This window comes from Eptesicus fuscus, chromosome 1 (assembly GCF_027574615.1).
Source record: "Eptesicus fuscus isolate TK198812 chromosome 1, DD_ASM_mEF_20220401, whole genome shotgun sequence".
Taxonomy (NCBI): domain Eukaryota; kingdom Metazoa; phylum Chordata; class Mammalia; order Chiroptera; family Vespertilionidae; genus Eptesicus; species Eptesicus fuscus.
In genome coordinates, this window is record NC_072473.1 from 107490293 (window position 1) to 107502926 (window position 12634).

Consider the following 12634-nt stretch of genomic DNA (forward strand, 5'->3'; position numbering starts at 1 on the left):
TATTAGAACCCAAGGGGTTCTGCTCTTTGCTTGTATTGCCCTGGGCCTGAGGCTCATCGACTACTGCCCTCTCCTCCCAACTCTGCCTTTAGCTGAAATGTGGTTTGACCAAGTGCCCTTATGTCCTGGTGACCCTTCCGTTATGTGGGAGCCTGCAAAAGGCACCCGCCTCACTGGACCTTCAGTGCTGTCTTGCAATGACCATGTGTGGGTGGGTAGGTTGAATAGCTCCAGAACATGAGCCCCAGAGATGTGTAGCAATGATATAGAAGTTGCAGCCTCTGCCCACCCCATCCCCCTCACTAAATGAAGTCCATGGGCCCTAATGTGCAGCCTTCCGAATAATCACTGTCCCCAAGGAGGGAGGCCCAATGTTGGAGATCAGCGGGTGAGGATATAGCAGTATTCAACAGGGGCCCGGGGTTCCAGGAGGCACAAGGTAAGGGTAGCCAACAAAATAGAGATTGTGATGATTTCTCAATTGATATCTTTCAGCCACAGTGCCCTTCATACCCTGTCCCTCTGGCCCAAGATGATCAATTTGCCCCTTGTAAGGGATGGCAACATCTGGGAAGTGCTATTTTGGGTCAGAATGGGTTTTTGTTGTTTTTAATTGGATCCAAGCACTGTTATAGGTCTGTTTTGTCTTGTTTATAATTTCTGTGTTCCATGCAATTGCATGGAACTGAGTATGTCCTTGAAGGAAGAAAAGAAGTCATTCAGGTTTTAGGATCAGTAGTGACACCTTATAGCAATTACACTGGGTAGAATAAAATGACAGGAGGCAAGTTATTTATATGCTACTTTTATTTCTGTCAGGATACACTGAAACGTTAGATGATATTAGCTAATGACAAAATGTAGAAATGAGGCATCAGCTTCTCTAACCATAGCTACAAGAATGTTAATATGTATTGTCATTACATGTTCACTTTGATATCATCTCATTCTATTATGTAATATAACAATTAGATAGAATACATAAGTAGGTGATCAGGCATCTCAGATAAGCACTACATGGAAATCTGCCTGTGAGGATAGTGACCTCCCCACTCCCCCAGAAATCGAGCGAAGCTCTTGAGGAACAGTCCTAAGAATCACAAGAGACACTGGTGAGCCTCTTTAACAAATCAACAAAAGAGCAACAACTACTATGTTACAAGGGATTCAACTTGCCACTGTTTGGAAATGTCACATCCATGTCAATGACAGTCCTGATGCCTGCTCAGCTACCCCTCTAGAGATTTATGGTTACTTCTATAGGATGATTTCAAACTGCAGGAACGTTTGAGGGGGCTAAAATATTTTCATGCAAGTCTCCAAACCCATAATCTATGTTGCTATTAAAACAAAATATTATTAATTAAAAAACACACCCGACAGCTGGGTTAGTTTTGTTAAGCTTCCAGAACTATTCACTGTGACAATGTTCCTCTGAAACAGGCTCGTTCTCTCATATCTGCCTACACTTTCCACATCACCTGCATGTTCCATGCTTGAAAGTAGGAACGTTCAGAAAACACGGCACACGGGGAACTCAAATGTTAGTACGGGGGGAAGGTCAATCTAGAATCACAGCTAAGTTCAAATGTTAATTTTCTAGAAGTTCGTATTAGTAGATCAAAAGCACAAAAGAACAGAAGGGAGGTTTTGATGAGGAAGTTAAACCATGCATTTCGGTAAATTCCCTTTCTGCTCACAGAACACAGGGTGAGCAGCGAGTTGAAGCAGCCGCTACAACTCTTGTGTGTCGTGTGATGACACGGTGGGTCCCAGCTGAGTCACGAAGGGCATCTCAGTGGGGGCTTTATTTCTTAGGCTTGTTGCTTACATCACCAAGCAGCTAAATGGTTAGCACTTTTCTGCTCTATGATAAGCATGCAGAAGAGTCGATCTAAGTGTTCATTTTTTAATGCAGCCATTGCAAAATTAACTTTGCTGTGGAGCTGGTTTTGCTAAATTCTAGAATGATCACTGTGCCCTTATTTGAGTAATACTGTAAAATGGGAGAAAAGACAGGAACAACTTTGAAGAGGTGAAAGGCCGCTCTTTCCCGATGGATGGTATAGGGCAGAGGGTGAGGACACAAATAACAAGACTCAATTCCATTTTACAGGACAGGAGCCCCTGTCACTTTACAGCTTTTTGGCACAGTCGGGACAATACACATGCTCCTGATGGAAAACAAAGCGCTTGTTGGCCAGATTCACGGAGCATTTTTTGCAGTGGAAGCAGTAGTCGTGCCAGGATTGTCCTTCATAGGCCACCACACTGGAGCCTTTACCAAACCCTGTGGAAAACACAAAAGAGAACAAAAGAAAAAATTGAGTGAATACCAGTAAGAGATACACTGCTGCCTTGCCCGTTTACAGAGCTAATAAGCACGCAGGGCAGGATCTGATCTGCCCAGCTCCCAGGCCACCCCTCTCCACCGTGATCTGTCCCCTATGCCATGCCGCCGTGACCCTGCTACAGCTCTCAAGGACCTCAGAAGATGCCAGAGCTCAGCCAAAGGCTTCTGTGATTTAAAGAACCCAAAATCCCATGCCACTGCAATCGCCCTGTAACACTTGCACCGACCTCCCAGCATAACCAGTTTCTTTGATTTAGGTCAGGGCCATGGCATCAAAGTGGCCACCAGGAGGCAAACTTGGGCTGTTCGTGGGGTATGCACTTACCGGGCCTCGAGGAGCTGCTAAGCTTCGATTTTTTCTATAAAGAACCACCACCCACGAGGGACAAGTCCTCTCTCCACCCGGATGCCTGCCCCGGAGGTTGGCGCTGGGAAACAGGGTGAGAGGCAAGCGTTTCCCGTGGCACACTGGGGGCTTCCTAGCTTTAGAGACTGGGTGGCTCACTCTTGACACAGTCCTTTTCCCTGAGGATGGCAAAAGTCTTCTCAAATGTACATTTCAAGGCTCCCCGGGGAGATGGGAACAGTGGAGGCGGGGAAAGGGCCCAGGGCACGTGGATCGCGGCCGCGAAATGAGGAATGAAATGATTAGCTCGGGTGGCAACAAAGCTGCCCACAGGCACCTCTGAGCTAGCCTTCAGCTATGGGGTGTTATGATCCCAGCCTATCACTCTTCAGCCTCCCTCCCCTTCCCCTAACCTCTACCCCACCCCCACCACCCCATCTTCCCCTCCCCTCCCCTCCCCGCCCCCACCCCCAGAATCCCACGCGTGCGCAGTGCCTGCCCATGGCCTGCCCATGGCGTGGGTCTCAGGCTCGTGAACTCCGCAGCACAGCATCGTTAGTCAGCAGCAGTCAGGAAGTGTTCTGTATTGCAAAGGCTAACCTGGCCTGGGGGAGAATTCAAAACTATTTGGGGGCCTTCAGGACCACAATGGCAAGGGGAGGGGGCATTCTTTAGGGCCTTTATGGATGAAACCGAAGTAGGAAAAATAAGAGTTGGTTTACCATGCGCAAAACCTAGCCTGGCCGACTTAGCAAGGACTCTTTAGCCTACCAGTGATGGGGTTCTTGCATCCAGCACACTTCTTGGCCACAAAGTTCTTGTAGCAATCCACGCAGTAATACTGGTCCTCCACAGCGGTGAAACGCTGCCCAGCCAGCTTCTTAGAGCAGGTAACACACACAAAGCACTCGGCATGCCAGGGCTGATCCTGGTAAGTGATTCCTCCAGATGTGATGGCCTAGACCAGGGAGTGTAGCACCGAATTCAGATTCAACAACCCTTTTGTTGAATGCCTACTATGTACCAGGCACTGTGCTGGGCGCTTTGGTCTACAGTATCTCATTTAATCACCACAACGGCCATGGGAGGCAGGTGCTATTATTATCCCCAAGTTACAGGTGAAGATACTGAGGCTCAGAGAAGGCGAACTAGGTGGTGGAGGCTGGCCTCTAGAGCCCTGGCTGCCTGTGCCTCCAGGGTGAGTGCCTTTCAGACAGCCTGAGTTGGCCCAGTACTGTTTTCTACTCCCAGTCTCCTCATCTGTAAAATGAGCATAATAATTCCCACGTCACAGGGCCGTCGTGGGGATGGAATGGGATAGTGTGTGTGCAAGTGCTCTGCCAACTGTCAAACGCTTCTAGAAACAATAGTCCATTCAGAACTCCCTTGACAACATACCTTGTTGCACTTCACGCAGTGCTTGGCAAATTTGGACTCATGGCAAGTCACGCAGTAGAAGTCCTCCCCTTTTGGGAAGAAGCTTCCAGAGCCGATGACTTGCTTGCAGTTGCTGCAGGTGAAGCAGTCTTTGTGCCAGACGGTCCCCTTGTATTCCACATTCTGATCTCCTGCAGGGGGAGGAAGCAATTGGATAGCCCCACTGATAGTGCTCTGCAGGGGGCTGCATCCACTCAACTCCAACCATGGACCCTCCAGAGGTGAGGGAATGCAGGCCCTGCAGTTACTGGCCTCACGCTTCTGATGAACGTACCCGTGGGGGGGGGGGTTCTCAACAATGGCCTACTTGTGGGTGTGCCAACCCAGATCTGTCGGGGAGGGGACCCAGCTGTAGTGTTTGAGGAATAGACACCCGAGACCCCACTCCCACACCCTTTGTGGACTTAGATTCTATAAGGGACTGTCTGACCCAGAGTTACACCCTAAGGAAAAAGCATGCTTCCATCACTTACTCTACCCAAATGAGAAAGTGCTACATACTTTTCAATTCCTTCTCTTGCCACAGACAGTCCTCTCCAGTGGTCTTTAGTTTCCGAATGTGTGCGTGTGTGCGAGCATATATGTGTACGCATGTATACATATATATATATATGCGTGCATATATATGCTAAAAGCTAAAAGCAGCTCCCAGCAGCATTAGCCCCATCGTCCCAAGCAACCCCACATTATGTCTGCCCACAGGCCTCCTCCCTGGCCACCCCAGGAGTGAGTATGGGCAGTACCTGCCACAATTGGCTTGAAGCAGCCCTTGCACTTGGGGGAGTCCTCCCGAGTGGTGCACTTGTTGCACAGGATCTTGTTGTCCTTGGACATAAAAGTCTCATTGGCCAAGGGGTGCAGGCACTTGGCACAGCGGAAGCAGGTGTCGTGCCAGTAGCGGTTCTTATAGTGCACCTCCTGGAAACCAAGCAGAAGGGATGGGCTGCTGTGAGTGACACAGGGGTGCTAAGAGGGGGGCAGGGGCCTACTACTGAGATGGTACCACCCCTTACACCTGGGGATGTTCTAATTGAGAAACATGAAGGACACCGAGGTGAGGATGGAAGACTCACAGTTCCTGAAACAAGAGAAAGTACAACCAACAGAGCTGGCATGGGCCTTGGCACCAGCCGCTCCAAGTCCCACACAGAGAGCTCAGGACACTGTCAAGGCAATAAGCACCAGAAGCAAGGGTGGCTGGCTCCTGGGCCAGGGCCTCCTTGTCTCTGTGCCACTGCCTGTCCTGCCTTCCACATGGGTAGCTGCAATGATGAGGAGGACTTGGGAGAGGGTGAGCTTTTGTTGTCTCAGTCGCAGGACAACCATCCTGTCCTGTCCCAATGTTACCTTGGAGTCCGCACCGATGGGCTTGCGGCATTCCACACAGGTGTTGGCGCAGAACTTGTCAAAGCACTTCAGGCAGCAGTGGTGGCCATCCTTCTCCACGTACTTCTTCCCCTGCAGGGGGTCCCTGCAGTAGTGGCAGTCAAACTTCTCAGCCATGGTGCCCACCTTGTACCTGGAGGGACCTATGGGGGCAAACAGAAAGAACAAATGACCAATGGAAAGACCAGCATGCTGTGCCACAGAGGCTTCCGGGGGACAGCTGTGCAAGGTCACATGGGGCCTGCAGGGACCAAGGCCAGAGAAACTGCATTAAGACTCCTAGGAAGAAAGAGCCCCAGGGGCCAGAAGACCAAAGGTCAGGGAAGTCCCTGGGGACTTGGGAGAAACCCCCACTGGGATATCCCACTGTGCTGCTTCACAGGACACTGAGAGGGACAAGTGGATCAGACCTTGTGTTGGACGACAGGGGCTCTGGGCAGTGATGTGAAGGAGTGCAGGGGTGTGACGGAGCAGCCAGGAGAGAAGGGAATTGTTTTACACAAAGGGACACACAGCTTTAGGCACAGTCTGCATGCAGCAGCTGCAGGGTGGGGTGGGGGTGGGGGGGAGATGCTCAGCCCAGCCACAGGCTGTCTGGCTCAGCCGGCTTGCGGAGGAGGGAGATGCCCAGACCCTCTGCTTCACGGGCTACATTCTCCGTGAGGTCCGCAAGGTTGGCGACCGCTGTTCAAGACAGTAAGCCAGAAACCTCCCAGCCAGCTTCCAGCTCCTCCTCCATAATTTCTCAGTGGGGTGGGGGGTGGGGTGGTAGAATAGCATCCTCCAGAAGCCTCACTTTCCTCCTGACTGTAAAATTCAGTTCATCTGAACAAGGACTTATTGCTGTCTCTAGACAATGCTAGGCACCCAAGCAATCCGTATTAATTTGCTTAAAATGTCTGCATTAACTTTAAATCTGGCAGAACACTTTTATATCCTACGGAGTTTTGTCCAAGGTAAATTGACTGACTTTTGAGACCTGGGCAATCAAGCAAGAGAGAATTTATTAAAGTGGCACTCTCAACTGGTACTGGCAAATTTTGCGACTGAATTACTTGTCATAGTGATGTGCAGTTTTGGGACATGCCAAAATTAAATCCCCTTTTCTTCAAGTAAGTGAGAGGATAGATATAGTCAATGAAGTGATACTATTTAGGACATTGGCTGTTTGAAAAATTGCAATTTTAAAGTAAAATCTGGGGGGGGGGATAACATATAAAAAGTGTTAAGCTGATTATTCCAAGAACTTCTTCCACTGCCTTAACATGAACAAGTCCCCTCATACCATCCTGACTGACCCCCACCCACCCCTGACTCTAGATCACCCACTTGCAATGACAAATATTGCTAAGGCACCCTGTTAATCCTATCACCAAAAAGGTACCAAATGTGAGTATCTACACGTTCCCAGCTTCTTAAACATATATTAATTAGTTTGTTTCTCCCTGAACAAGAAACTTACACAGACAAATAAATAGCAAGGACTTAATTTGCTCAGGAAACATGAGAATGGAGACTATTTTGTTCAACTACCCACAAACATGGTTATTGTGCTAGCAGATATCCCCGGCATAACTTAGAAAGAATGAGGGAAAAGCAATGAGCAGTTGCCCGATACTCACCACAGCTCTTCCACTAACTCAACAGCCCCAAACTCCCTCTTTGGGTCCCATTCCCAGCTTTTTTTTTTTATACAAACACATGTCCAATTTGTTTGGATCTTGTTGCCATAGGCAACCAAATAGCAGAGTGTGAGCTAAGGAAACCGCACCCTGTGTCTCAGACCCTGCCTCGGTGAAGGCTGGTGAACTGTCACTCAGAATTGGGTTAGTTTCTGAAGCCAGCCCAGCAAAAGAGGGAATCAGACCACTGACAAGCATCATGTTCTGAGCCAGCCCAGATCCAGCTTGTGCTGGCATACAGACAGACCCCTCATCTCCATAGAGCCGATGACTGAAGCAAGTAAGTAACATTCTTGGGCAAAGATAATTGCTCGAGACAGCTGTATCACAGCAGAGATTTATCAAGACCAGAGAATGGTTCTTAATAAAAAGGAAAGCAGGATGATCCCTTATACAATTGAGTTAGAAATGAAAAGTAGAGACATGGTGAAACCAGGGTCCATCTCCTTGAACTATGCAGTTTACATAAGGCAGCTTTGAAACTGCCTTTAGCCTCAACATATAGAAAAATGTGCCTGTCACAGTGATAGCATGTTGAAAATCACTCTTCTATCTCATTCTTGCTGGTCCTTCACATGTCACATAAAATCTTGATCTTACTGGCCTTTCCATATTGAAACTGTGCACTCAACAAAAATTTACTTTCCTCTTAAGAGCCGAGTACAGAAACCAAATAAATCTCCAGTAACAGTAAATGCCAGGAAATTAAATTATCAGTGGCTCCTAAATGCCATTTGGCAGGAAGTCAGAATCTATAAGATTAGACTACACTGGCTAGTTATCTCAGCTGGTTTAGCCCTTCAGACTATTGTCTTGGATCATATTTGAAAAATCCTTCCTCCCTTACCAAAGTCCCTATTTACAGAATAAAACTTTGAACATTACTCATTTTAATCTCACTCTCTTCTAGGCATCAAGATGATGAAATAATCCATGGTTTCCCAATGAACATGGAAGTACCAGAGTGTGTTGTATATGGAGTCACATTCAATGAAGTTGCTTAACCCAAACAAAGGGCAAATTAAATGAATCCATTCCAAGTTAATGATGCTTTGGGATACTAGCTTTAGGCATTATTTTTTTCTTTATGCAGTGTGAAAAATCCAGGGTCACCCTTTTATATATGATTTCCACAGTGGACTCAAGTTTTTTTCTTTTTTTAAAAAATCCTCACCTGAGGATATGTTTTTCACTGATTCTAAAAAGAGAAGAAGGGAGAGGAGGGTGAGAGAGAGAGAAACATTGATGTGTAAGAGAAACATCGATCAGTTCCCTCCTGTACATGCCCTGTCCAGGGATCGATCGAACCCACAACCTGGGTATGTGCCCTGACTAGAAATAGAACCCATGACCCTTTGGTGCACGGGAAGATGTCCAGCCAACTGAGCCACACCAGCCAGGGCAAGCCTCTTTGATATGTGTGGAAACACTTATTTGTCAAGATAAAATAGGCATTTCTAGGAATGTTGGCTTTATTGCCTAATAAGTGACAGGCTGGAAATACTTAAAGCAAGTTAACAATGTTGATGGCAAATTTGTGAACTTTACTACTCTTTTGCAATAAATCCAATTAAGTGGAACTCGGCAACCCGAATTAGCTTACCTCGTGTTTTTCTAACCTTATGATTATTTGGTCTCAAACTATTTCAAACTGTCACACAGTGTGCTTAGGAGAAAGCTGGAATAATACATTCCTGCTGATGAGATAGTTACCATGTCAAAACTTTGCATAAAATATGAACGATGTGTACAAGAGCAAAATATTTTGTTACCACTTATCTTCAAAGAGATTAACAACTCTAAGAGCTTATAAATGACAACACTGACAGCTTCCGAAAGACAGAAAATACCTTCCGAAAGACAGATTTGTGGGCTCCATTGAAATGAGATATAGTTAGGCGCTGACTTCATGATAAGAGAAAAGCTTTGTACTTTCCTTTCTTTCCCTTTGTTGTAAATTAAGAGAATAGACAAAAATAATGATGGAATTGATCTTTTTTCTTTGGGGCTCTCTTTAATCTTAATTAATGACATATACTGAGGTGTTTATCTCTGAGGGAACAATTTTTATCCCTTTACCAATTTCTAAGTACATGAAATCCGAAGCCTTTTAACCTCCCCAAACTTCCAGATGTTTGCCTTGACCTAGTGCAGTTATCTGGGAAAGGGCATGTTATCAATCATTAAATGAAACTTGGATACATATAACTACAGCACTGCTTCCCTTCCTGCCTGTCTCTGTCCAGGCCATGTTTGCCCTAGGGTAACTCTCTAATTTTAACCTCAGAGTGTGGCCCTCATCCGGACATGGTGATGAGGTTTCTCTATCACAGAAAAGTTTGCCAATATACTAAGAGCCCCAGGAACCTAATTCAGGGCCTTGTATACACAAGTAACACAGTACATGCCTATTGACTGACAGACGGAGATAAGTCACCACCATTAAAAGCTTTTAAAACTTATTTTATTAAAAGCATTTTATAACAAATATTTCTGTTTTGGAAAATCAGGGGCAGTTCCTGTGACCCTTAGGTGCTGACATCTAACCGACAATCCTTTATAGACTTAGTAGGTTAGAATGCAGTTGGAAATGTAACTGGACAATCAACTTTTAGATATTTATTCCAAGGTGGTAGCCTGACTTTCACGCTGTGCCTGCTTCAAGAGCCACATCATTCTTCACTTAATAAACAAGCATCCTCTTTCAAAAAATTCCTGAACAACATCCAACATGCTACGAAGTGCCTACATAAACCTCAGTATATCAATAAAAAGTTTTGGGTTTTTATTTAATCAAGCACATATATAAATAATATAACATTGCAACTTTAAAAATATATATATTTCATTGATTTTTTTTTACAGAGAGGAAGGGAGAGGGAGAGTCAGAAACATCGATGAGAGAGAAACATCGAACAGCTGCCTCCTGCACCCCCCCCACTGGGTTGTGCCCGCAACCAAGGTACATGCCCTTGACCGGAACCGAACCCGGGACCCTTGAGTCCGCAGGCCAACGCTCTATCCACTGAGCCAACCCGTTAGAACACTGCAACTTTTTTTTTTACTATAAATCTCTCATTAGACAAATTTCTATTTGTATTTAATAATCTTGCTTGCATTTTATGTGTATTTTTCTCACATATTTCATACTAATGTTCATTTTCCCCTCCTGCCTAAGTGGCTCAAAATAAGAATATTTAAGGAAAAAGTGAATATTATAACTAGGTAGCATTTTTCTAACTAAGCACTTTCCCTGAGTGGTATAATGTACAGTGTAAACAGTGAACAGCAACCCAAATGGAAAAAAAAAGTTCAGGCTATTTCTGGTCTGTTAATTGCTAAGTCCAACATACCAGTATGTTAGTCACTCTGTGTATAAATATTGGCTTCTAAAGAAACGGTATATTGCTTTCCTGAGAACATTCAACAAATGGAACGGAGCCTTAGCAAATGAATAAGACCCTTGTTTAATAGACATGCTCACGCACCTGGGGGTGTCGTCAGACATTTGGGAATAAATGCCTAAGTAGCTGGAATGAGGCGAAGTTCATGAGTCATGGTTGAAAAGTAGTCTTTCATAGAATTTCATAGAAAATCAGAAAGTGTTTTTTCCCTTAAAAACAGAATGTGTGCAGAATGATTCAATGTTATTAACAACTTCACTTGTACACTGCATTTAGGGAAAAAAAAACCATATAAATCTCTTTTGGATCACTGATAGACAGGTAACACAATTTAGATTACATCTGGTATCAGGAGGATTAGATAGAGATTATTACACCAAAAAAAAATTATGTCAATGAACTTCCACTAGGTCAGATTCTATTGTAGTGCTATTTTGTTAACATTTTTTAAAAAATTGATGAGAGAGAGGGGGACGTGGGGGGAACCTTGATCGGTTGCTTCCCACACACCCTAACCCAGGATCAAACCTGCAATCTGGGTATGTGCCCTAACCAGGAATTGAACCCACCACCTTTTGGCGCACGGGGCAACACTCCAACCAACTGAGCCACCTGGCCAGGGCGAATCTTTCCTTAATGTTGTATACATTATGTGCAGCACATTCTGTCTTCCCTATAGGAAAAAAGCACTTCCAACCTGACAGCAATAGAACATGTATTTTTAGTTTCTCTAGTTGAAGTAGTAGGCAGTCGTTTAGTGGTGATTAAAAGTACAAAACATTCAGCTTCACTCTCAACCAAATCTTCCGAGTACCATTTTTCCAGTTATTTAAAGCCAATCCAGTTTGATTATTCCCTCTCACTTCACCTTTTCATTTTCCATCCCTGCCCTGAAAATAGACTGCTGGGACTGTGTAACCTACTGGACAGTGGCTGGTGAAGGGAATTAATGGCTGCACCGTATGGCAAACAATATTACTTCCCTCTCACCCATACCCCACCCTGTTCCTCAACTTGAAAGGCCAAAGGGTATAGGATTTCAATCTACATAATTTTATAGACTGTAAGTGTTCAATAACAAAAATATAAATTCTTTTCCATGAAATGTCCTCTCAGTATGGGGATGGTCACTAAAAATGGATTCTGATCCAGTTTTGTCCACACAAAGCCCATTTCAGGGCAATGTGGATTTTCCTTCTGTGAGTACTTCACTTCCCTTTGCTTTCATGGGCCTAAGGACCCAAGGCAATACAAAACAATAGTTCCTGATTTAAAAACCCATCTAAAACGTGTCAATTAGTTTATCTAATTTAGTGACAGTTATAGCCTCCAGATTTAAGCAACAATAAAGTTGGGGTTGGGTGCAATTTAAAACATGCTTGGGTGTGCTATAATTATGTCACTTTTTAAATACAATATGTCCCTATTTTTTCACGTAATTAGCAAATAAAACGGGGAGTTACTCCACCAGTTAACATGCATTCAAGATCCATTGGAACAACTGGTACAGCTGAATAGTGTACCTACACCCAGAGAATGTGTAAACTGGCTGATTACCATAATCTCAGGCATGCGGTGCCATGTTTGTAAAATGGATCCTGGGAGGAGTGGGGAAAAACAAACAGCTCTTGAACTCTTGAACAAGGAAAACATTGCATATTAATTCATTAAAGTAGGAAGTTCTATTGCAGTACATTTGTTTTAAAACACCAAAGGAGACATTTCTAAACTTCCCGTTGTTTAAATTTTGAGAGGTAATCACAAGTTTTCAAAAACAATTTTTCTAAAAGACTGCCACTGATAATTACTTTGTCCCTTAATCTGAAAACTGGGAGACAGGACAAAGTGCCTGGTTTCTAAGAAAGGGAACCGTTACTTAGGGAGAGGGCAACAAAACAGCAACAACATTCCTGGCTTTGGAGGAGAAACAGGCAGCAGGCTGACTAGAGAGAACAGGGCATTCTGAGGAGATTGCCTGTCCTTTAGTCCTTTGACCTCTATTCCGCGATGTCTTGTCCATGGCCAA

General features: G+C 44.9%; 1 protein-coding gene across 8 annotated transcripts in view; it reads right to left on the reverse strand.

The window, feature by feature from the left end:
- Positions 1-789: 789 nt before the first annotated feature.
- FHL1 (four and a half LIM domains 1) overlaps positions 790-12634 on the reverse strand; it is a 72302-nt gene continuing 60457 nt past the window's right edge. For 4 of the 8 annotated variants that reach the window (XM_028135975.2, XM_054728362.1, XM_054728270.1 and 1 more), the window contains 6 exons: positions 5484-5665; positions 4880-5054; positions 4098-4267; positions 3471-3657; positions 2679-2878; positions 2144-2290 (listed from right to left, as the gene is read on the reverse strand). In XM_028135975.2, the coding sequence (XP_027991776.1) occupies positions 2207-2290; positions 2679-2878; positions 3471-3657; positions 4098-4267; positions 4880-5054; positions 5484-5639 (972 nt within the window). In that variant the 5' untranslated portion in view covers positions 5640-5665 and the 3' untranslated portion in view covers positions 2144-2206. Of the gene's footprint in view, positions 2291-2678; positions 2879-3470; positions 3658-4097; positions 4268-4879; positions 5055-5483; positions 5666-10692; positions 10735-12634 lie in introns of all 8 variants that reach the window. The other 4 variants (XM_054728466.1, XM_008159138.3, XM_054728314.1 and 1 more) reach the window with 3 other exon arrangements.